Genomic DNA, 25,256 nt, shown 5'->3' on the forward strand with positions numbered 1-25,256 from the left:
GAGCTTCCCCTTGGTTGAGGGACATTCTCCAAACCTCGAGGGCATTTGAGAACGCTCTTGTTCATCAGATAAGATAGGCTTCAATTCTAGCCACCAATGGAAACACATTTTAATAAACTTGATCCCAATTTAATTAAGTTATATTCTAAAATTTAAGGCTATTTTTAGAATTGTGTATGTTAGTCTTATACTGCTGCAGCAGCAAATAATCATAGATTTAAACAGCACAGATTTAATACTTTATAAGTTCTGTAGATCAGAATTAGTGTAGGTTTCTTTAGGCTAAAATCAGAACATCAGTAGCATTGTGCTCCTTCTGGAGGCTCAGGGAAGAAATTCACTTCCTAACTTTTTCCAATTTCTTGTGGCCTTCTTTCTTAGCCTATGGTCCTTCCTATGTCTTAAAAATGCCCCACTCCAACCTCTGCTTATGTTGTCATATCCCTTTTCTCTAATCTTCACCTTCTTACTTCTTGTAATTATTTTCATACCACCTTCATAGCCAGGAAAATCTCTCTAGATCAAGACCCTTAACTTAAACTCATCTACGAAGTATCTTTTGCTGTGTAAAGTAATATATCACAGTTTTAGGTGTGTGCGTGCGTGCGTGTGTGTGTGTGTGTGTGTGTGTGTGTGTGCGCATGTGCATCACTCTGTTTCTCAAAGAATGTATCAGGACAATAGTGACCAGTAAACATAAGTCCAATAGAAAGATCATCTTTGTGATGTTACATACTAGATCAGTAGATGGATGAGAGTAGCACTGTCCAGGTGGTCCCTAGCAGGTTTGTTCTTGGGTCAGCGTCAGCACAAAGAAGAACAGAGACAGTCCATTGGGAACAGAGGTTTTCAGCATTGTCCAGTCTGACAGTATTCAGATGGTCTGATGGAGACGTCTAGGATTTGTTCACCTTTGCAACATGAGGTCATTATGCAACTCCTTGCTCACCAAGAAGGTGCAGGTTATGACTTGACTACTGTGAGGAGTTTTCCTACAGGAAGGAAGAGAATGTGTCTGTCAGGCCAACATTCAAGACTCCTGTTTCTCTTTGTAAGTGGATGTCATGAGTCTCTTGTGAGTTAGGCAGAGTGAATCAGTGTCTCCAGGACTTGTAAGTGCAGAGGCATGAACAAGGTTGAACTTCCAGGCCATGCAGGAGTCATCAAGGTGATACCACCTGGGAAGGGTTTTTGGGGCCTTGCCAACTGACACCTCCCTGATAATGCGTGGCTCTGCCTTTCAGACACTGATACCTGACTTCTGGTTATTGAGGGTAGTAGAAGAGTTACTTCCAACTTTTCTAAACATAGAATTCAGACTATGACTCATCACGTTTATTAGTATTTCACTACAGTTTCAATAGTCAAGTTTAAGAAGCATGGAACAGTCATCCCTCAGTACGTGCAGAGGGTGGTTCCAGGACTCCCTGTGAATACCAAAGCCTCAGATGCTCTGGTCCCTTATAATCATAGCACAGTATTTGCATAGTATCTTATTTATCTCCTCCTGCCTCAGATAACTTACAGTACCTAATGTAAGGTAAATGTAAATATTATGCATAAAGTTGTCATACTGCATGGGTAGGGAATAAATACAAGAAAAAAGCTACATATTTTTAGTACAGTGCAATTTTTTTTCTTGAATATTTTTGATCTGTAATTGGTTGAATTCATGGAGGAAGAACCCAAAGATATGGAGGGTCATCTGTATGTAAAATAAATCTTGGCATCAAAAGACAGGACAGTGATGGGGAGAGGGCTAATAACAGTGACCAAATTTTAGCTCTGCCTGTAATTCTATGTGTGATCCAAGGACAAGCCTCTTGCCATCTCTGAGTCTGAGTTTTCTTTCCTGTTAAAGAAGCTGTGAGATCTTAAGTCAGTGAGTCTTAATCCTTACTGTGCACTGGTCTCCATGAGGTTTTGGAGAATGTTGACATTCAGGCCTCACCAAGACTTAAAACCACTGATTCCAAATGATGGCTAAGGTATTTCCCACATCCTCTGCAATCCCATGATATGTCTGGAATTTATTAATGAAAAGTCTGGGTTTGTATTTGTTGGGGCATCTGTCTTCCTTTCTGAACAGCAAATTCAGCTGAACAAGAAAATTAAAATTGAGCCTTGTACTGCCTGAAAAGTGCTGAAAGTTAGTTTTCTTTGTAGTTTCTGAACGTAAAGATCTTACCTATGTAGTCACACAGAACTAAAGAATTTTAAATGACAGGGGATAGAACTGTTCCTTTTAAAATTCATCATACCCATGTATGAAATTGGTGATTCCTTTACCTGCTATTGAGCTTCTTCCAGAAATTCTGAGCCTGTGTTTTGTGTTCTTTCTTACATTTCTCAGCAAGGCAGGTAGAGGTCGGTCCTCTGATACTCAGAGATCTTGTGGCCAAAGTAGTCCGTCTGTCTCTCTACCTTAAGGTCTTTATATCAACCTATGCTGCTAACTGTGAGATGAGAGTGGGAAGTGGCACAGCATTGTGGTTTCATTTTAACATTTATTGAGTGCTTACTGTATACGAGGCACTATGCCGAGGGCTTTATTAATGTTAATGCATTTTATATGCAAATAACCCTATGGAATCCACTACTTTCCCCCCATTTTTCAGAGAGCACAGTGACCATAGCAATGTGAATGGGGAACTGGTACTCAATCCCAGAGATGGGCTCTAGATCTAATGCTTTCAACCACTCATAAATAAGTTCTGCAGTCTCTGAAATATTCTTCCAGCAATTCAAATAAAGCTCTCCCCAAATTGATGGTTACATTAAGATGTTAAGTGAGAAATTAGATAAACTATTATATGTATGATGATAAAGACTGTACATATACACTCAAAACAAAACTTACACATGATTTAGAGAAAAGGAAGGAAAATGGTAAAATATTAATAGTAACCTGGGGATGGGATTATAAAATGATTTTTATTTTTTAATAATAATTATTGCTTTCTTTATAATATCATTTATCAATGTCAGACAAATACTTAAATGTTTTTGCTATATGAAAACATTAGAGCTAAATTCTGATATTAAAAATAGTTTTGGTTTCAAACATGCGCAGATCAATAACTTGAAATTTAGAGTCTATTTTCTCACAGAAATGGGTATCCACAAAGATCACGTTATCTTTATTTATTTTTGAAATACCTTAGTTTTTAAATTTTTAACTTATTTTCTAAAACATGTATAAAACACAAAATTGTACATACTTGTGGGGCACACGATATATGATACATCAACACAAATTGTTTTTAGACTAGTATTTCAGATTCACACCATTTTCTGAGAATTAGTATTGCTTTTTCAAAAAAAATTTTAAAATTTTGGGTATTGGAGATTGAATCTGGTGCCTTCACATTGAGCTACATCCCAGGCCTTCTGCACTTTTTTTTTTTTTTTAATTTTTGAGATGGTTTCATTAAGTCACCTAGGTTGGGCTTGAACTAGTGATTCTGCTGCCTCAGTCTTCTGTAATGAACTTGAATTCGTTACCATCCTTATTTGTCAATGATGATTAGATAATTTTTCTGAGACTGCTCAGGGAGAGAGAGAGGGCAGCACTGGAAATGACCCAGTCTCTCTCCAGAGTCTGGATTATAATTGAAACACAATGCTTCCCATTGCAGCCCATTTAAGCCAGAATGGAATTGAGGTGCTGTCTGGGTCTGCTATTTTATATTCTCCCACTGTAAATTTCATTGCCAATATATCATATTTTGGCTACCTTTCTCATGCAAATCAATTTTTGATGATTTTCTGGAGAACTAATTCACCCTCAGAATATCGTTTGTAGGGGAAACAGTGGGCTTTCAAAACCTGTGTTAGTTGTTAGACTCTACAAGTTGTTAGACTCTGTCCCTACATCCAAAGAACCTCCACTTTAGGCCATTTACAGAAAATGGATCTCCCTAGCTCTTGGTTTAGATATGATCAATTCTGGCAACTTGCAGATGAGTCTAGCTCCCCAGCTCGCTACTTTACCTTGTGCCAGCTAAAGCTGTCTTTTTTTAGACTCACACATAAACACAGAGGTTATTCCTGGAATTCTTCAGCCTATTCTATGCAATTGTTCATGCTGGATCTGTGCTACTTGTGAGTCTTGGTGTGTCAGGTTCACACAGGGACAGAAGTTCAAGCACCCATACCAATTGCATTAGACCTTCCAAAAATAACATCATTGGAATATCAAGCATTCTTAGTGCAGGCTATGCTGTCATCTGAGGAAAAACAAAGCCACTTTAGATTATTGGTGTGGGCTTGGGATTTTATTTTGAATCTATATCTTTATTCTAAAAAGGACCATTTAATGTGCACATTGAGAATGTCTTTGTCCATTTCCCATTCCAAAGAGAAAACAGACATTTTCTTTACTCCAGCGGTCTAGAACAGCACTAGCCCAGCTAAGGAAATATGTAGCATAGCAGAGCTGCCTGTGAGGTTGACAGGGGTGGTGTGTAATATGAGAAGCTCCATCTCTATCATAGAGGTCTGCAGTTCCCAGGGGACCTTTCTGTGGGATAATACTTCAGATGCTTATGAAGGGAGGGATTGCATCCTTGGGATGTGAGGGGAGAGTGTTACCCATCCTCTGTGAAAGATGCTCTCAGCATCCTGCAATGGTCAGTTACCAGGTCAGATCCGAGCTATATAAAAGGAGAGAGCTTCCTATAGTAACTCAGTCTACCTCAGTCCCTCCTGGGTATTTTACTCCAGTGCTTGAGCCAGGTGAAGTGCACCTCAGGGACTAGGGGTGGGACTCTTGGAGCTCACATTTTGGGCAGAAGGAGGCCCAGAGTAGAAACTGAGAACGATTTTGGAGAATGACAAGGAAAAGTGTGTGTGTGTGTGGGGGGGTGAGGTTGGAAGAGGAAGAAGGGTAGAAGGTAAGGAAGGCCATGAGGAATTAGTATCTTTTTGAAGTTGCAAGGAGTTAATTTGAAAATATGAGAAGTTCTTAGGTTAAATTCATTTGTGTGTTTTTGTGATAGTCTTAGGTTTTTAAAATCTGATCATCAGAGGCATAAAATTTTGTGAAATCAGAGTTCCATTTTTAAATGTAAGAAAGTTATCTTGGAGTAGATGAATTTAAAACCTTTGTACTGTCTTTCAGCGCATTCATTTCCTGCCGAGATGTCCTGCCAGCAGAGCCAGAAGCAGTGCCAGCCTCCTCCTAAGTGCACCCCCAAATGCCCACCCAAGTCCCCCTGCCCACCTCCAGCGTCTTCCTGCTGTAGCCTGGGCTCTAGCAGCTGCTGTGGCTCCAGCTCTGGAGGCTGCTGCAGCTCGGGTGGCTGCTGCAGCTCTGGGGGTGGTGGCTGCTGCCTGAGCCACCACAAGCCCCGCCGATCTCTTCTACGCAGACACCGACACCAGAGCTCTGGCTGCTGCAGCAGTGGTGGCAGTAGTGGCTGCTGTGGCAGTAGCAGTAGCTGCTGTAGCAGCAGTGGTGGCAGTGGCTGCTGCAGCAGTGGTGGTGGCAGTGGCCAGCAGTCTGGGGGCTCCAGTTGGTGTCACACCTCAGGGAGCGGCTGCTGACCTGGGCCACAAGGAGCAGCATTAGCAGAAGAACCTGAGCAGTCTCTTGTCCTATTTGCCAGTAGAAGTGTTTCTGAAATGCTTTGAAGCTCTCCTTTCTTCTGCTCTTGTTCATTCGCTGTGAGATTTACAGGTCTCACCTCTGATGTTCTCTGGCCTGGGTTTCCCTCTTATAGTTTTTTAGAGCACAAAATGCTGAAATTCAGTTATGAAACTTATTTTCTCTGCAACAATAAAGCTTTTTATTTCTGGTATCCCTGCCTCCTAGTTATGCTCTGTTCTGTTCCCCACTCCCTCTCTACCACATTATCACCCCTTCCATTTTTTTTTTAAAGTGTAAGTGGGCACTTAAAAACACCTATCTGGGAAACATATTTTGGCTTAGAGTTGCAGGATACAATTATTTCCTTTAGTGATTTGAATTTGGAAGTTTCAAATTTGAAGGAAAAAGTCATGTTTGAGGCCAGTGTGTTGCACACATGAGGGGAGGGGCAGTGATGGTTTGAGGAGACAAGGCTTGAGGTACCTCAGAAGGTTATATTCTGGGGGTTTCCTGAAAGTATTCTTTATAGTTGGGAAAAGTTTCTCTACTATTATTGAGAAGTACGATTGCCTATAGTGCTCATTCTGAATGCCAATGTGTGGACATCCTACTTTTCTAGTTATTATAATCCCAGTTAAGTCTATAAGTTGGCCAGAGGGGAGACTTTCTAGGATAGCAGGTTTAGGAGGCAGGTATGACATATCTGAACCCATTTCCCCTGAATCCTCAAATCCTGGGTTTGGGTCTGAGTAGACAATCAAGAAATACACTATGCTCTGCCAAAGACTGTCATCGTGTGTGTGTGTGTGTGTGTGTGTGTGTGTGTGTGTGTGTGTGTGCAAGTGTGCTAGGGCAGTGGATTTTCAGATCATGTTCCTTTAAGAATGGGCTGGTTCCTTCAGGGGACTCTCAAAAACTTCATGATAGAAAAGATTTTTATTCCAAATCACTTTTCTCTGTAAGAGTTATGCAGTTGGCCTTTCTTTTGATAAGAATTAACCGTGGCAGGTAAAGTAAGTTAGTATAAGAGGTCATGGTAGATCTGTGTGATGGCAGCTACTGGCCCAAATCTCTTGTACTGACTCTTATCATCTCTTTTTCAAAGAACTTTGTGCGGTTACCAGGGGAGACATGCATCTTGCTGCTCCATTACTTCCTTCTCTTCTCTTATATTGACCTCTCTTCTTGGAATGTCTCATCCTGACTTGTCAAGAGGTGCTGTAGACATAGGCAACCTGTTCATCAGGCTCTAAAGCCACAGTAAATGAAACTGGTGTCTTTTATAACCTGCCATTCTTGTGTGCTTCCTCATGCTGCTCCCAGCTCACTCACTCCCGTCCAACTCTCAACATGAACCCCTGAATTCTTAGTCTTGGGACTTGTTACCATCTCAGCTTGGGTATGGCCTGGCAACTGCACTGATTAAAAAGCAGTTGTGAGGCAGCTGACCTTGAAAGTCTCCTTTGATAGTTAAAGTTGGTTATTTTAAAAGCAACAATTATCATTGACAACTTTAGGCGTCTGGAAAGGACTTCTTATCTCACTTTATTTTTCTCTTTTCACTCCTCTTTTCCTTCCTTCCTTCCTTCCTTCCTTCCTTCCTTCCTTCCTCCTTTCCTTTTTCCTTTTTCCTCCTCCTATCCCTTTCCTCTTTTTCTCCTCCTTCCTTTCCTTTCCTCTCTACCCTCCTTCCTTTATGCTTTTGTTTTCTTCCCTGTGGGGCAAAGGCTCCAGGGAGATCTTATCTTCAAAGAGAGATAGAGGTGACAGGTAGAGGGTGACAGAAGGTGACAGAAGCTGAGAGTCCTAAGGCTGATTTGCCATTTGGCCATTACCCACACTTTTCTCCTAGATGTACAGGGTCTGTATTATGGGGATATGGTAACCTGACTACATTTGCAACATTTTGTGTCTCAATGGTCTCTTAAAGTTGCCTGGGTTTTTCTTTCTGTGTCTGGTAACAGAGAAATCACCACTGGAATTCCCATCAGCCCCTCCTCATCTCACTGAGCTCTATCTGGGATCATGTGGATGAAATCCACTGGGCCTAACACATAGCCTGTAGCCTACTCTGAGCTGCCAAGGACCAAGACTAAAGAGATGCCAACCAAGAGAGCAAGCAAACTACTCACTATCAAGGGGATGGCTACATAGGGAAGGAGAGATGGGCAAGTGGAAGTGTGTTTGTGCCTATGTGTACACTGTAGAAGAAAGAAGACAGGGCCCATCTCTCATCCCTTGGAGCCCCAGGCCTTCTCTAAGCACACACACACAGCCCTCCCAGCTAGGAACAATGTCCTGTTTGGAGAGTAAACATACCACAGCAATCCTGGCACCCCTGTGAAGTGACTTGGATATCCACGTGCACCACCTACGGTACTACCTGAGTGATGACTCTTCTTGTGCTGTGAGTGTCAGCTGAGCACGTGTATTGGGAAATGGGCCCCTCCCAACCCTGAGCTTGACTGGAATCTTATAAAAGGTTCTCCCAGCTGTACACTGCTCAGACTACTGCCTATCGGTAGCAGGTGTCACCTTCCAGTTGGAGAACTGAGGGAGTCTTCCAGTGGAACCAGCATCTGGTAAGTTGTGTGGGGGCTGAGGAAGGAAGGTGGGAAGAGCTAAAGACAGAGATTAGGAGGAAGCAGATTCTAGCCTGTAGGTGCACGTGGAAGGAGCCTTGGGGAGCATCTTAGGCGTCAAGTGAGGCAACTACTCACTGTGCAACGAGGACGTGGAAGCCAGGTGTGTGTAACTTTTGCCAAGTTGCATGGAAACTTAGAAGTTGCTTAGTCTTAGAAGAATTATGACTAGAACCCACATCTGTTGGTTTTCTAGTTAGGCATGTTTCCATTCTCTGCACACCTGGCCTTTCTTAGTGCAAGTAGGTGCAGTGTTGCCCCTGCAAGGAATAACAACCAGGACGTGGTTCTGTGTTTGTGGATATTTTGACCCAGGAGGCAGGGATGCATGTATCATTGGGGCATTGTTTTAGCAGATAAAATGGCAACGATAGTAACTTTGAAAATATTGCTTGAATGTCCATGGTCAAAGTGAAATGGGGGAAAGGAAAACAGCCCAGAGAACAGTTTTGGACAGAATCATGCAGATGCATTGCTGCAGAAGCCTCTATTTGCCACCATGGAAAACCTGGGTAGCCCTGATTCTGATCAGAAACTTAGGAAAGCACTACTGGCATAAGTGATTTCCTGCCCTTTATGTTTAACTCGCTGGAAATACCTATTTTGGGTCTGTTTCTTTGTTTCAAACCTTTCTTGGTGCTTTAAGTTTTTCTTCCACCATGCCAGGTTGATTTGCTCACTTTAGACCAAATTCCCAATCTCAAGTTTCCCATTGTTGCAAAGGCGTGCTGTGGCATCTGAAAGCCACCTCTCTTCCAGGTTTGCCTTGAGGAGCTCAACCATGTCTCAGCAGGGTGCGTCTTCCGGCAAAGGCTTTTCCAAGGGATCTTCCCAGGGCCCCACTCCGTGCCCTGCCCCCGCGCCCGCTCCTGTGCCCTCCCGCTCCTCTTCTTGCTGTGGAGGCTGCTGCGGTTCCGGCGTGGGCAACGGAGGCTGTTGTGGCGGAGGCTGCTGCGGAGACGCCGGCTGCTGCGGCTCAAGCTCCAACGGCTGCTGCTGCTTCCCCAGGAGGCGCCGCCGGCAGTGCGGGGGCGGCGGTTGCTGCAGGAGGAGCCAGCGATCCCAGAGTTCCTGCAATAACCAGAGCTCCGGCTGCTGCGGAGGCTGCTGAGCTGGCGCGAGGCCCACTGGAGCTGGGGAGCCCACGCTCAGCCCGGAGCGACTCCACTATCACATCCCCGCCTAGTGTGACAGCTCTGTGCGCTAGGCCTCGAGGTCAGACCTCACAGAGCTAACTGCACTTCATGTTCACGGGCCACGCTGTTCTCAGTCCTGCAGATCTCCCTGACCTTTCCATGTGATTTTTCCCGCGAGGGCCCCGAGAACCATAAATGGAACACTGGACTCCTATGTGTAGGGGTTTGCACAGCAGGTGCTTAAAACATGTTTACTGAGTTGTCCTTTGAAGATATCATAATAAAGCTTCTACCTGCTGAGACCATCCCTTTTCCTATTTATTTCTTCATTGCATATGTATCAGTCTTACTTTATTACCTCATTCACTACCCTCACAAGAGAAGAAAACTTCGTGTTGGAGAAAATGTGGTTCTGGTAGTTAATCACGATAGCAGCTGTGATCACGTATCAACTGTTTTAGGAATTCTAAGAATTTTGTGAGGCAAGCATCATCCGATTTTTCTAATGACTCACTGAGGTGAGTGTGCTATGCCCATTTTATAGAAAAGAAACTGAGGCTAAGTAATTTGTTCAGTCAGTTAGCCTTATATGATGAAGAGGACTGGATGTATGATTCCAGAGTTTGTTCTGCTACTGCTCTGCTGGGTCCCTAAGCTTTCTTCAGCCAACAGGGACTTCTGGCACCAGATTCAGGGGCCTTTGTGGCTGATGTTAAGATTGGAAACTTTGGAGAGTTTTGGATCCGGCCAGGTGAAGTTTGTTTGTTGTTGCTTTGTGTGTGTGTGTGAGTGTGTGTGTGTGTGTGTGTGTGTGTGTGTGTGTGTGTATGTGTGTGTGATGGAGGATCCTTGACAATGAGGTGAGGAAACTTTCCAAGCTATGGCTTCCAGGGGCTGTCCTCTCCTGGTCTCACCTGCATAACTGTGGCATGATTGGGACCTCCTGGTTTCCTACTTACTGTAGGGTGTGATGTGCTGTGCTCAGAAGGTGGGAATCTCCTTTTCCAGGAAGGGTGGTGGTGTCACCCTGATCGGGATAGAAACCCAGCCCTGTGGCTCAGACTTGTCCTGCTCACTGTAGACAAGAGGAAATATTAGGAACAAGCCTTCTGCACAGTGTATCTGGGTTCAGAAAGGAAGAAATAATACTGGTGACAATCATAGTAATAAAATAACTATCTCTGATGAGGTGCTAACATTGTTCCAGATACATGCTAAGGTACTTTACAAATCACGTCACTTAATACTCACTTAATGTCTCAAAAATTGACATTCATTTCTACCTCTATGTATTCATAGGTTGGGGTTCAGGAAGTTTCAATGATTTGGGTCAGAGCGGCATAGCTAGTGGATGTGGAAGGCCCAGATGATGAGTGATGGAGGTGAGATTTGAACAGAAGTTTGTGTGACACAAAAGTGGATGTTCTTATGCTCACTGTCATGCTCTACAACCTTAGAAATCACCACTACTCAGGGGAAGAGGTACTCGAGTCTTTATTGACACATCCAGGCTCTGAGAAAATTGTAGTTGGGCTTCTCTATCACTATGGTATTAATGATGCAGTGACTGGCGAGCTCTGACACAGCATCCACTCAGAGCTGTCCGCTCAAGGTATGCACTCAGAGACAAAGTCAAAAATGCTTCATTGACTCATCCAGGCTGTTTAAAGCTGAGGTCAAATGACCTCCAGTGAAGGAGGATCCCAGGGACAGCCCTGCCACATATGGGAGTGGCTCTTTCTTCCCTTGGTGAGATTCTGTGATTTCCTGTAGGAGGGGATTTGTAGAAGTTGTTTGCAAACAGATGACATCACAAGGATCTGCCTCCTCCACACCAGCGATGAGTGATATGTGTTGAAGCAACAGACCCTGGGACTTTGTGGACTGAGAGTCGTGAATGGACACAGCCTGACTCAACAGACTGGAAAGCCAACCTGAGGGCCAGGGCAGCCCCAAGCAGAAGGCCGAAGCTAGGTTTTGAGAAAGATCACTTACCGAGAGATGTGTGAATCTGGATGGGAATACATTCCTGTGTACATGAGGCACAGATGACTAACAGCGAGGAGGACAGCACCAGTGAAGCCCAGCAAGCACACAGCAGGAAGACAGAGGCTCATGAGGCTCCTTCGTCGCTGGCAAAGTGAGGCCATGAGTTTTTAAGGGATATTTCCGTGTGCCTTGGCCCACTGGACATGTTCACTAACTGTCCCTTTTCTCTGAAAATATGACCTCGCTGGAAAATAACCAGCCTTGAAAACTAGAGATCAAAAATGCCAGCCTGAATCAGACTATTCTTACTTTACCTACTGTAACTCTTCTCTTGCTCACTGGCTACTCTCTAAAGCAGATAAAGCAAGGATGGGCTGACTCAAGATAGCATTTTTGATCGCTAGTTTTCAAGGATGATTATTTTCCAGTTCACTCCTATTTTCAGAGAAAAAGGGTACTAGGAGAATGGCTTGGAATTCCAGTCATTCAGCATACTGAAATGCTAGAGAGATCAATCATATACCATAAGCTTGGCATTATTTTATTCAATTCTTGCACCTTCCCCACAAGGCAAGTTTCCTCCTCAGTTTCTTGATTAAAAAAAAAAAAAACTGGAACACAGAATGTTAGATATCCCAAGAGCACACAACTTGTAAATAAATGGCAGAAACAAGCTTTGGATTTGATGTGTTTGGTTCCTAAACCAACCGTTTGAACAAAATACTGCATTACATATTTATGGGAAGAAAGGGAGTAGCCTCATACTTGATGAAGGAAGGAGAAAGGGGTCTGAGAAGATGATATGGGATAGAAAAACCCTTGAGGACACATTCTCATAGAAAGAAAGAGGAGACCAGGGCATTAATATTTGGATTGCCAATTCAAGCACTTTAAACAGTATATTTGTGGTATGTGGTAGTAGGAAAATAGTTCTGAAAGAAATACTTCAGGAAATGGAAGTTAACCAACATAATATCCATTGCACCCTATGATATGCTCTTAGTATTAACTGGGTAGCAATAGTCAGGGTGCTCTAGAGGGGATGTGCCTAGAGGAGCACCACTGTGGGCAGGTGCAATGGCCCAGGCTTGACAGGTAATCTGAGCCCTGCATATGGCAGTGAGTAAGAAAAGGAAATGACAGATGTGAAAAGCATTTGTCTAGAAGGAAGAAGAATAGATAAAGTTGGGTGCAGTGTTGGGATGTGGAAGAGGAAACAACTGGGGTATCACTGAAGCTCTGTGCCCAACCAGTGCAGATCATTATTGACAAAAAAATAGAGAAGTAACAAGAAAAACCAGTGCAGAGAGGGAAAGGGTGACTTTGTTGAGTTGGAGGTGTTGGCAGGACGACCGTGCGTCAGTGATGTGGGACTCCAACTCACTCCTGATACAGAACCCTTGAAAACTGAAGTGAATACAACAGATAAATAATAATAAGTCATAAAGGGGTAGAAGCCAATCTTTGGGAATGAATGTGGTCTCACTTCTACAATGAGATATGAAAAACAGACTGGTTCTGTTTTGTTCAGCACAGTGAACTCTGTATAAAGTACAAAAATGGAAACATTGGGAGTACACAAGAAAATGTGGTGAGAAATGAATAAATGAATGGGCGAAACAGAAACTTAAGCCCTGGAGAGACAACAGTTAGTAAGAAGTTGAGTTATATTAGAGGATGAAAACAGTAAAGTCAGAGAAATTACTCAGAGACTTGGTTGGCCTAACCAATTCATAAGGCTGCATTCAAGTCTTAGGCTCTAGAAATCCAGATGGGAGACAATCATATTGCTGAAGCCAGAGGGTATCACCCAGTCAGGTTAGTCACGCAGGATCATCCTGCTCAGTGCCAAATCTGACTTGGTACCTTTAAACCATTGAACAGTTAGAGCAGGAAATGCCATCTGGAGGGATAGCTCCAGATGGAATTACATTTTAATTACATGAAACAGGGTGAACAAGGAATTGGCATCATGGTGGGTTGTCATGGTTTATGCCTGTGGCCCCCAGGCCTCATGCATTTGCATTGTGAATTTGTGATGGGTTCATTGTCTAGCATTTGGATTGATGGTGTCAGTGCTACATCCACAAAAGGGTGGAGCCAGGATGTGATGTAATGGCAGGAAGAGGGTGTGTCTTGCTCTCTTGCCGGTTTCTGCCTTGCTGTTTGTAGCCCTGAACTGCGGCCCTGCCATGCCAGCCTGCCTTGGAGCCAACTGAGTATGGACTGAAACCTCCCTAAACTGTAAGAAATAAACCTTTCTTTTCTCAACTTTGGGCTTCAGTTATTTTGTCTCAGCAACGCATAAAAAGTAACTATGACAGTGGGTCCTTACACACTCTTTTCTGGAGATGATGCTGCCCTAGCTCAAAGTGACTGGGCTCTGATAAATCTGAAATGTGTTCATACCCGAGTGACAGCCCTAGAAAAGCAAGTATCTCCTCTCCTCTGATGCACATTTGAAGTCAAAAGCAATGGTTTCTAATTGAACTATGTAACTCATTATTGAGAATTTAGTAGTTCTATTGCCAGTGAGTTCTACTTAATTTGTAGTGTTCAAAAGCCATTTTTCATTCTTTCTTTTTCCCTTTAAGTGGTTTTTGCTTTTCCCCCAAAGTTCATTTTTCTGCCCTTAGAAAAGTTAGTTGCATGTATCTTAGAGATAGAAATTAATATTCTCCCTTTGTCCCAGCCCTTCCACGATTTTCTGTTCATTCACCACTTTAATATTTTAGTAATTAAAACTTTATTGAGCACTTAGTATATTTTTGGCACTTTCTGACACAAAAAATAATTCTTTTCTAGTAGACTAGTGGGAAAGTCAAATACTATAGAACTGTGTGGTGAGAAGTCAGCACCACAGAGAGGGATGGCTCATGTAGCTGAGGCAATTGTTTGAATTTAACCCTTGAAGGATACTTATGAATTAGGCTAAGAACATAGGGAAAAATTAGTTAGGATAATAATTGTATTATATATTTGTAAAAGTAAACAACATCTTCGCCCCCAAAAATAAAGTAAACAGCACCAAATGCAAAGGCCAGAGGCGTGAGCCTGTGTTTTGAGCAAATAATTTGTATGTTTGAGGCTCATGGAAATCAGAAGAGGTGAGGTTATATCCATTGCTGGTCAGGAAACAGATATGTCAGGGGTTTGTATTCCTTATCAAAGCTCCTAGAATTTCTTCTAGAATCCATGGTAGATTATGGAGTTTTGCATTTTGGGGCTTGATAGGTCTCTGTTTCTCTGTATCGATCTCTCTCTGTCAGTCTGTCTGTCTTTCAGTCTGTCTGCCTCTCTCTCTCTCTCTCTCTCTCTCTCTCTCTCTCTCTCTCATGTTTTCAATTATATTAAAGACACCCTGGGGCTAGTGGTGAAGTTCAGTGGTAGAATGCCTGCCTTGCATGCTCCAGACTCTAAGGTTAATTCCCAGAGCTGAACAACAACGCAGCAACAACAACACTTAGTTTAAAAACCGGGTACTAACTTCCTCGCTAGTGTTATACTCACCTAACTTCTTTTCTTAGTGTCTTTTTTTAAACCTCAAAGAGTGCCATTTATAATTCTTTTATTTAACTTTTCCTTAACCACTTTGAATAATGATTGTTCTACCAACTGCTTGGCTAGATCATTTCACTTCAGTGACCAAGCCATCTCTGGTGCTAAACATCCGACGATGTCCCACAGTCCGCCCGTGCCAGGATCCTGGCCCTCGTTCTAGTACTGCCCACCATCTGTCAAATGCTGCCTCTCCATTCTGAGGACTGCATTTCCCTCTGCATTTTTCCAGTCTTTGGTCTCCTCTCACTCCTTTATATTCTGTTTATACCTCTCTTAATTTCATACATTTTACCTAACATTGTGCATTTTTTCCCCTAAATTTAGCCACAGGTTGTTCATATTTTTATTTGAGGGCCTAATATGTCCAAGGCTACTAGTTAGAATTTCAGAGAGAAAGATGAAATCTGGTGATTCTTTTATGTGGGTATCTCCAAAATCTCTCTTGGTAGCATTGGGATTGCTCAAAAATTACAGATTAAAATTTCTAATTCTCACTGAATGGTTTCTTTTGGCTGTTTCAGACACACCTCATACTAAACATAACTCCTCTCCAATTTGTTATTTTCTTTTTCTTTCAGATTTTTCTAGTTCAGAAGGAGGGAACACTGCTACCATTTACACTAAAAAACTACAGTGAATCCTGGACTCTTTATTTTCTGTTTTTTAAAATCTAAGTATACAGCAAACTATATTGCTTTTTCCTTTCTACTAGTTTTCTTTTTTGCCCTTTCCTTTCTTTATCTACAACCATCATTCTAGATTTTCAGCAAAAAAAGAGTAAGGAATTTGAAAGTGCAGGATCCTATCATGCAGTGTCAGATAAACTGGAATTGGAAATCTTAATCCACACCAACATAGGCTACCTACAGGGAGGTCAAAACCTAAACCATGATCTGCAGACCACTCTCTACCCTTTACACTCCTGTGGGACAGCATCATCCCTTAGAGCACTTTAATTCTAACTCTATTATTTTATTACTTTAAATTCTTTGTTGTCCAATGTTATATCTTAATCTTAACAGCTTCAAATTAACCATCATTATTTCTATCATTTTACGCTATCAATGGTTGCTATTTGGTCCACATTTCCATCTTTTTTCCTCCTACTCTTACCATTTATTTACATTATTCTTTCCTTCCTGTTCAATTTCCTTCTTTATGAAATAAATACTCTGGTGTTCTTTTAGTCATTTGTTAGTAATAAGCTCAGTGTTCATCTGACAATATTTTAATTTGATCCATGTAAATGATATTTTACCTGAATACAGAATTCAGTTTGGCAAATATTGCCTAGAATTATTTTAGAGATATTTCTGACACTAAATGATTGAGAAGGATAAACTTAATATCTTTTCTTTTGTCTCTCTTCTTCTCCTACTTCTTCCCTTCCCTTCCCTTCCCTTCCCTTCCCTTCCCTTCCCTTCCCTTCCCTCCCCTCCCCTCCCCTCCCCTCCCCTCCCCTTCCCCTCCCCTTCCCTTCTTCCTTCCTTCCTGCCTTCATTTCTTCCTTCCTTCCTTCCTTCCTTCATTTCTTCCTTCCTTCCTTCCTTCCTTCCATACTGAAGATTGAATCCAGGGTGCTCTACCATGAGTTGTATCCCTTGCCTTTTCATTACTTTCTTCTTGTTAATTTTGAAACAGGATCTCACTGAGTTTCCTAAGCAAAACTCAAACTAGTGGTTCTCCTTGCTCAGCTTCCTGAAGTGCTGAGGTTACGGAAGTGCACCACTTTAATTTTCTTTTGTGTGTGAAAGTAATCTGTTTTATCTTTTGCCTCTTTTGTGTTTTTGTGAACTTGTGACTTTCATTCATTCTTGAAAACTTAGTATTTTTCAAACATTGCCTTTCATTCTTTGTTAGGTTTCCTTCTAAATACATGTAGGATGTTTGCACTCTATATTCCAGAAACCACTGCATTCTAAATCATTTCAACATACAGTCAGTCCTCTATCTGTGGGTTCTGCATTGATGTATTCAACCAACTGGATTGGAAATGTTTTTTAAAAGTTGCATTTGTAGTGAACATGTGTAGAATTCTTTTTAGTGTCACTGCCTTCAACAATACACTATGGCAAATATTTACATTGTGTTAGGTACTATAAATAATCTAGAACTGATTTAAAGTACGAGAGGATATGTCTAGATTAGGTCTAAATACTATACCTTTTGATGTAGGAGACCAAGCAACCTAAGTTTTGGGTATCCTTGGGAATCCTGCAATCAACTCATATATTGTGAGGGATCCTCTGGTTTACAGTTTCTCTTCTCAGAGCTTTTTAATACATTATCCGCCAACTATTATGTTAACTTCCATATCTATATCCCCTTCTTTACACCTTAATAAAACTCCCAATTTTTAGTGAAATCTATGGCTCCCCAGAATAAATATCCCTGGTTTCCTGGCAGCTAAGTGTGGCCACATGGCTCATTTCTGGACAATAGGATGCTAGTGGAAGCATCTCTAAGACAGTTTTTAAAAAGAATAGACCTAAAAGCTTTGCCCCTTTCCTTCTTTATCCTTTTCTTCTCTTTTCTTGGAATGTATATCAGTGACAGGAACTGCATATTGAAGCAAAAACAAGTGTCCCCAAGTAGGAGCTGAAACACAAAGGTAGAAAAAGAATCAGCTCCAGATGGCTATGGAGCCTTCTTAGCAGAATTGGATGACCAAGGTTTGGATTTTGGATTAGGAACTAAATTAATTTTATAGGTGAATATTCTAATTCATTCATCTATTATTTATCTTAATTTTTATTCTTAACCAAATCTAATCTTAATCTCCTAGCATTCACCGATTTTTAAAATGCCAAGGAACATATGTTCAGTTTCTTTTTAAAACAGTTTTAAGTTTGTCAAAACTGAAACGCAGGTAGAAAATTCTCATGTTACTCTCAGTCCACACATGTGCATAATTTCAATATAAGCTTCCAGAGTGGTACATCTGTAATAACTGATAAATTTATATTGGTACTCATAATCATCAAAAATCTATTAAATATATGATAAGATATTTTTCTGATACTTTTTTTACTCCAAAATTCCCTAATAGTATAATCCTGTTTGTAATATATTGATGTTGTCTGAAGATAACTTCATAATTAAATATTACAAGACATATAAAAAATCCAAGAGTGAATCTTCAGTAAGCTTTATTTGTGGGCCTCCCTTGGGGTTTAGATTAAAAACAAGTAAGCACCTCTAGATTAATTTTGAGCTTGATTCTACTACATTGCTCAGGTAATTTACACTTGCTTGAAGTAAATTTTTACATAAATTTCCTAGCTCATGGATTTCTGGATTATATGTATAGTATACATGGAGAGACTGGCCAAGAGATATCAGATACAGGGCATGCTTGCAGGTTTTAAAGGCTCATTCTTGATATGGGCAGAAAAATGATGGACTCCAAAAATTAAAAAGAAGTGCTTTATTAGCTGAGCTCAGTGGCGACACTGTCCCAGAAAAGCAGCCAGGGACGTGTGCACCAGAGCCAGGGGCTGCAGGGAGTTATAAAGTAGCAAGCTGCAAGGGGAGGGGTCAGGGTCTTAGGATCAGTTTGTTCCCATGAAAGGAACCAGGGAGGTGGAACAAGCAGTTACAGGAACCAAGGAGGCAGGGAGGGAGTTACATGGTGGGTATGTTGCAGGGTTGCAGCTTAACTGGCAATTACACAAGTTTTATAGGAAGAGAACAAGTTATAGTAAGTATAGCACATTTTGAGTTTTTTAGCTTATAACATTCCCCACTGCTTTTGGTCATTGAGTCAAATCTTTGACTCTGTTGCATAATCATATATAGGTAACTGCTTATATCCTTCTCACCTAAGTATTAACATTTTAACAGTTTGAAATCAATCCTGGATGTGGTTTAGAAGCCACTTTGTAATGTATGGTGTGAGGTTATGGCAAGTAAAAAGAGAACTATTGATCCTATTAGAGTGGAGAGCAGGGTAGTCAGCCAAGGGGATAGTGAGAACAGATTTTGAAACCAATTCTGGTCAGTTTGTCATTGCTGCTCTAGCTCATGGAGACTCTTTTTAAAAGCTTTTTTATGTTATCTCGTACGACTCCAGAGTGATTGGTGTAAAAACAGCAAGCCTCTCCTAAGACTACACATAAGCTACCATTTTTATGAATAATAGGCCTAAGGCCCTTTGGTTTTGGAGAACCATTTCTGCCAGAGACCCTAGGGATTCTTCCAATTTGGATACAGAATGTTCTAGTGTTGCCAAATCTTTGTCTATTAAGGCACCTAATTCTTGGTAGGTTTGGTCATCAATTATTAAGCTTGTAGCTCCTAATGCTGTGGCTCCAGAGAGACCTAGTACCATCAAAATTGGTATTAACATAGGGATTCCTCAACCTGTCCTAAAGAGATGCTAAATTTAAGTGTTTTTTTCCACTAGTACCAGAATACCAGTAAACTTGGGGAAATACATGTGCAAGAATACATAGTTTAGAGCTCAGCAGGACTTGGACTGGTCTGCAGGAAACTTTCCAGTTTCCTGCTGTGCAAAACCAGCTCCAGGGAACTGGGGCTGCCTGCTTGCACCCTGAACTCTGGACTGGGTGGCCTGGTGTGGGTGTCCCTGTACCATACTGAGCCCCGGGAGGGAGTTAAAGATCTTAGCTTGTGCCAGCAAGGGAACTTTATGGCTTCCTGCTGCACTGAACCAGCTCAGCAGGGCTTGGACCGGCCTGCACCAACTTTCCAGTTTCCTGTTGTACTCCGGCAGCTCCGGGGAAATGGGACTGCCTGCCTGGGACCTGAGCTCTGGAGACTGGGAGACCTGGGGTGAGTGTCTCTGCAACATCCGGAGCCCCTAGGAGGGAATTTAAGATCCTTCTCCCGCTGGTCAGGGAAATTTGTGGCTTTCTGCCACACTGGACAGCAGAGCAGGGCTTGGCCCTGCATGCCCCACCCCCAGTGACCCTCTCTCAATCCGGAAAACTGGGTTGCCAGAGTCCCAGAAACTGAGGACATAGAAGAGGGTTTCCAACAGGCCCAGGGGAAGCCTTGGAATAACACTTGAAATACGTAAATATAGAAAAATGATGAAACAAAAGATCAAAATACAATCTCAAGCCTCCAGCCTATCCCAAGAAGCCTTAGGAGCTATGTACATAGAAGAAAACATATACACCTGAAATACCTGAAATAATAGCAACTGAAATAAAGAAGCAACTCTGGGAAGCTTTAAAGGAATTCAAACTAGAAATAATCTCCCAGGTAAAAGAAGAAATGATAAAAGAAATGAAAGAGATGCTGAACATATCTAAAGAAGAGACAGTTAAACAATTGGAGGAACTAAACAAAAAGATAGAATCCCTGGATGAACAATATAAAAAACAAACAGAATACATGAAGCAGATGCAAAGAGATATACAGGAAATCAAAAATTTCATTGAAAGTTGTAAAAACCGCCTAAATGAAAGTGAAGATAGAATTTCAGACCTTGAAAACAAGATTGCAGCTAGTGAACAGGAAAGGAAAGATATTTTAATATTCCCAGAAGAACTGAAGACTTCATACCACAGTAATATATGTGCACCCATGTTTATAGCAGCACAATTTGTAATAGCGAGATCTTGAAAGCAACCTAAGTGTCCATCAATTTAGGAATGGTTAAAAAAGTTGTATTTTTATACAATGGAGAACTACTCAGCTATAAAGAATGATCACATTGTGATATTTATATAGAAGTGGATGCAGCTTGAGACCATACTCATAAGCGAAATAAATCAAACTCACATGTATAAATATTGAATAGTTTCCCTAGTGTAAGAAATGGTAAGAATACATAAAAGTATGTGGTAATCATGATTCTCCATTATATTGCTTTGAAGCCTTATAATGTTTTCATTCATAAATTAGAATGGTTTTATTCTGGGTTGTTTGATTTTATTGTCTGTGTTGGTATGAACAGTTATTTGAAGAAAACAAGACACAACAGCTAATGCTGATTTAATATCATCTGGTTTTGAAGTCCTACCAAGCTTTTGTTCTTTTGTATCCATTGGTTTTATCATGTTGTATGTTATTGGATTTTATTATATGTGATAGTATAAACAAAATATTTTATAGACAAGGAGATAATATAGTAACCTTTGTTTGTTTTCTGTTAGTTGATTGTGAATACCCTGTAATACATTCATTCTCTTGAATGGTTTTACATTGTCTTTTTATATTGATGCTATAGTATATGAAGTTATACTCAAATATTTCAAGGAAAGAAACACTATGGTAGCTACTGCTATGTCGGATTGTCTTGTGGTGAAACACTATGTTGCTTAAACTGTTCTGTTCTGACCTATTTTGTTATGTCCTCTTTTATCTTCATAATTTTTAAATAAAAAAAATGAAAAAAATACATAGTTTAATATGCCTATTAAACATATCAAGCATGACACAAGGAGTAAACCTGAAGTACAAGCAAACCAAGACCCTGTAGGGGCTTCCAGGTGTTGACTCAGTGCATAAGAGACATTACTTATTACAATAGAGTCAGAACATAGTTTGGATAGGAGCTAGAGTCGTGGTTATAGCCAGCAGATCTGACACAAGTTTTATTACCTTGAATATTTCCTAAGGTAAGGATGGATCATGTTCAACAGACAAAACAACCATTTCCCAGCATGCAAGCAAAACCATCATTATCAAGAACATTTTGTCAATTTGAGTCTTAGAGGGTGTTCATTCTGAGTATCAGTCCACTTATCTGTATCCTGGGTATCTGGAGGGAGGATCTTGATGTGTGAGTGATGTATCCAGGTAGGCTTTTCTGCTACTTTGACAGTTGTAGGGGTGCTGAGGATGACGGTGTATGGTCTGGTCCAGCGAGGTTCTAGAGAAGAGTTGTAGGAACAACACTTAAGTAGCACTTGATTTTCCAGATTAGCAACTAGTGGAGTTTCTGATATGGGCAGAGATTTGGCTTGGTGGTCTTGGAAGAGTTGGTGGATGGAGGTCAGCACAGGTTGAAGAACCTGTAGGGATTTAATTAAACTTTGCCAAATGGGTGCTATCAAGGGATGGAAGTCTTTGATAGACTGCCTCAAAAGGAGTTATTCCACTTATATATGGAGTACAACCTGCATGCAAGAGGGCAATAGGCAGGAGATGCACCCATTTTTTGCCAGTCTTTAAAATCAATTTGCTAAGCATCTCTTTTAGAGTTTGGTTAATCTTCTTAACTTGATCTAACTGTGGGGATGGTAGGCACAGTGGAATTTCCAATCAATCTGTAATAACTGAGCAAATTTATTAGTGATGGAAGCTATGAAAGCTGGTCCATTGTTGGACTCCATAGATAAGGGAAGGCCAAATCCAAGAATTATTTCATATAAAGGCTTTTTGGCAACAATTGAGGCCGATCCAATCTTTGTTGGATATACCTCAGTCCAACAGGTGAAAGTAACCACCAAAACCAGCAAATACTTATGTCCATGTAGTCCTGGTTTTCCCATGTCCATGAAGTCAGTTTTCTAGTGTTCTCCTGGAAAAGTTCCCTGGTATTGAATTTCCTCTGAGATAGTGGTGACTTTGGTATCTACTTGTAGACATTGTGGGCATCTTTGACTGACTTCCTTTGCTAATTGAGTCAGCTTAGGAATGAAGTACCTGTTCCAAACATCTTACTCAGTTTTGAGTCTCCTAAGTGTGAGGCCTGGTAGATTTGAAGAATCAAGTCTCTTCCTATGGCAGTGGGTATTAAAATTTGTTTGTCTGGCAATTGAAACCAATTTTTGGGGGCTCTTGTTTTGCTCTCAGTTGTCTAGCTCTTGATTTGATTTGGAATACACCAACTGGGGCAAACAAGAGGGTGGTAGAACTGGCAGCAAATGGGCTTTGGGCTCTCTTATCCAGATTGGATCTTTTCCCATTTGGTTGCCCCTGTAATGCTCCACTGTCATAGATTTGGGGAGCCAGATATTGGCTAACAAGTCCAGGATAAGAGGAATGTTCCTAATCTTTGAACCAGTAGAGGTTAGGAGCCCCCCCCCCCCCGGTAGATTGCCCCATGTACATGAATGGTAGGAAAAGCATAATGGCTATCTGTGTAGATAGTCTTCCTTAGATCCTTAGCCAACTTTAGGGCCTCTGTGAGGGCAGTGAGTTCGGCCTTTTGAGTGGAGGTGGCTTGATCCAGGGGTTGGGCCCAAATTACTTGTGTTTGAGTGGTTATGGTCACCCCTGTCACCCATTTACTTTCAAAAAAAGGAAGCTGCTACTATTGGTGAAATATTTAACATCTGGATTCTCTATTGGAAGATCAGTAAGGTCTTGACAAAGACTGGCAGTGGTAGAGAGCAAGTCCTTGCACTCATGGATGGGTACCTGAGGATCATCCTCAGGCAGCAGGGTTTCTGGGTTTAAGACCGTAGTCTCCTTGAATTCAATAAGGTCAGAGTTAAGCAAGATGGCCTGGTATTGTAAAGTCCTTGCATTTGAGAGCCATCTGTTAGGTGGGGCCCTGAGGAGGGTTTCAATTGCATGAGGAACCACAACTTAGAGTTTCTGTCCAAAAGTTAATTTACTTGCCTCTTTTATTATCAAGGCAGTGGCTGTGATGGCTCAAAGGCAATTTGGCCAGCTCGACGAGACTGGGTCCAGCCTTTTTGAGAGATAAGCAACTGGGCAGCACCATGGTCCCAACATCTGAGTCAGTACTCCCTTTTCTATCCCATGCTGTTCTGCAATGAACAGCAGAAAGGGTTGGTCAAATCTGGTAAGGCCAGTGGAAAGGGCCAATTTTACATTTTTGAACGCTTGGCTTTCCCTCTCAGTCCAAACAGGTGAAACAGAAGGGGTTCCCCAGTTGCAGGGTGGAGGGATTGTGTTCAGCAGACAAACAGGTATTGAAAGCAGGGCAGTCAGAAAGCAGCGCCCTTCCTTGCCACATGGGCATTTACCCATGACTTCCATCCAGCTCTCTTGTTGGTGTGTGTCCTTATTTCAGGGAAGGTGCGGGACAAAACTCTTGTTTACCAGCAGAGTGTACCCCACCCAGTCTCAAGAAATAAAGTGGAAGGTGTGAGGGTAGGGCCAGCACGTGGCTTTAGGGCTCATGCTGGCAACAAGAAGTCAAACCAAGGAGCCAGCATGACTGAGACTGAAGGACAAAAGAAAACACTTCCAAATATGGGCAGGCACGGCACATACCAAAGAGAGTCAGGGAAGAAGCCAGTCCTTGTGGCCCATATTGCTCGCCTTTACAGGATGACCCCAGTCCCTGTCCAGCAGGTGGTATGATTTGAGAGACTAGTGTGTTCACATCAGAGAGGCCTCCAATAAAGGCCAACTGAAAAGTTGGCAGACAATGCCCCAGTTAGGCTACGGGGAAGGAATCGGGTTTCCCAGCCTGCCATTCCTCCCTGCAGTGGAAAAGTGAAAACAGTATTGAGTGAACAATTAGGATTTTTTTTTTTTTTGAGTGGAAACCAAAAATTGAACTCAGAACCTTGCCCCTGTCAGGTAAGAGCTTATGCCACTGAGCTCTATCCTTAGCCCCTGAGGCTGCATCTGGAGACCAGCTCACCCAATGTGGCGAGGAGCAAAACTCCATGAAGGTGAACTTGCAACTATAAAATAAGAGCAGCCTAAGGAACCAGGAATACCCACGAGTCTCCATTCAGACTGTGACTGAAAGGAGTAGGAAGGGCAACTTGCAGAGGATGTGCTCCCCAGGAAGGCAAGACCAGGGAGACCAGGGCACACTTGTGTGCAAAGTCGGCCCACAGTGTTGTGTCATGGACAACCAAGCCAATGCAGAGTCCTCAGAGTGGAGTAATTCTCAAGCCCTTTCACAGATTTTAGACCATGGCAGAATTCACAGGCCAAAACTCTGAAGGGGAAGGTTATAAAACAAATGACGCTCACCAACTGCAACGCCCTGCATGCAACTTCTTTGCCAAGAGAAGTGGGTCACAGAGGCTGAGCTGTGTTGAGAGCCTGCAAGGCCTGTGCAGGCCCTGCCACTGTACTCTGGCAGGAGACAGCAACAAATTTGGAGAAGCCAACTTAGTTTCCCGACAACAGCAGTGCTCCTGTACTCCTATTTCCCAGTGGCTTGGGAACAGCACTTCCTGTGACAAGCCTGTGAGATTGTGGCCATGACAGCACTGAGTCAGGATGCTTATGCCCAGTGACTTTCTGAGAGGTGTCTACCTAGGCCACTGGGCCAGACTCCATGGCTGTGGTTGAGCTCAAGGAGGCCAGCATGTTGATTCATGCATGGAGGAGAAGGAGAGTAAGAAGAGGAGACTGGATGACTGGAGGAAGCCAGGGGAGGCATCCTAGGCCTTGAGATTGTGCCGTGAAGGGCATCTGAATGCTGCT

The 25,256-nt window shown here is 42.1% G+C and overlaps 2 protein-coding genes across 2 annotated transcripts; both read left to right on the forward strand.

The window, feature by feature from the left end:
- Nucleotides 1-4,695: 4,695 nt before the first annotated feature.
- LOC101787632 (late cornified envelope protein 1F) lies at nt 4,696-5,801 on the forward strand. The gene is made up of 2 exons (XM_005007970.3): nt 4,696-4,737; nt 5,123-5,801. The coding sequence occupies exon 2, from the start codon at nt 5,143-5,145 to the stop codon at nt 5,545-5,547; it is 405 nt and encodes a 134-aa protein (XP_005008027.1). The 5' UTR covers nt 4,696-4,737; nt 5,123-5,142; the 3' UTR covers nt 5,548-5,801.
- A 2,286-nt stretch (nt 5,802-8,087) lies between these two features.
- Nucleotides 8,088-9,673, forward strand: Crct1 (cysteine rich C-terminal 1). Its single transcript, XM_013142806.2, has 2 exons — nt 8,088-8,172; nt 8,992-9,673. The coding sequence occupies exon 2, from the start codon at nt 9,014-9,016 to the stop codon at nt 9,341-9,343; it is 330 nt and encodes a 109-aa protein (XP_012998260.1). The 5' UTR covers nt 8,088-8,172; nt 8,992-9,013; the 3' UTR covers nt 9,344-9,673.
- The last annotated feature ends 15,583 nt before the right edge of the window (nt 9,674-25,256 follow it).

Source organism: Cavia porcellus, unplaced genomic scaffold, assembly GCF_034190915.1.
Source record: "Cavia porcellus strain 051 isolate PalLab524CR breed Dunkin Hartley unplaced genomic scaffold, mCavPor4.1 scaffold_1, whole genome shotgun sequence".
NCBI classification, from domain to species: Eukaryota; Metazoa; Chordata; class Mammalia; order Rodentia; family Caviidae; genus Cavia; species Cavia porcellus.

Bases quoted from the DNA above. Each gene is read 5' to 3' on its own strand.
- Crct1 (XM_013142806.2), top strand. From the start codon at position 9,014: ATGTCTCAGCAGGGTGCGTCTTCCGGCAAAGGCTTTTCCAAGGGATCT.
- LOC101787632 (XM_005007970.3), top strand. From the start codon at position 5,143: ATGTCCTGCCAGCAGAGCCAGAAGCAGTGCCAGCCTCCTCCTAAGTGC.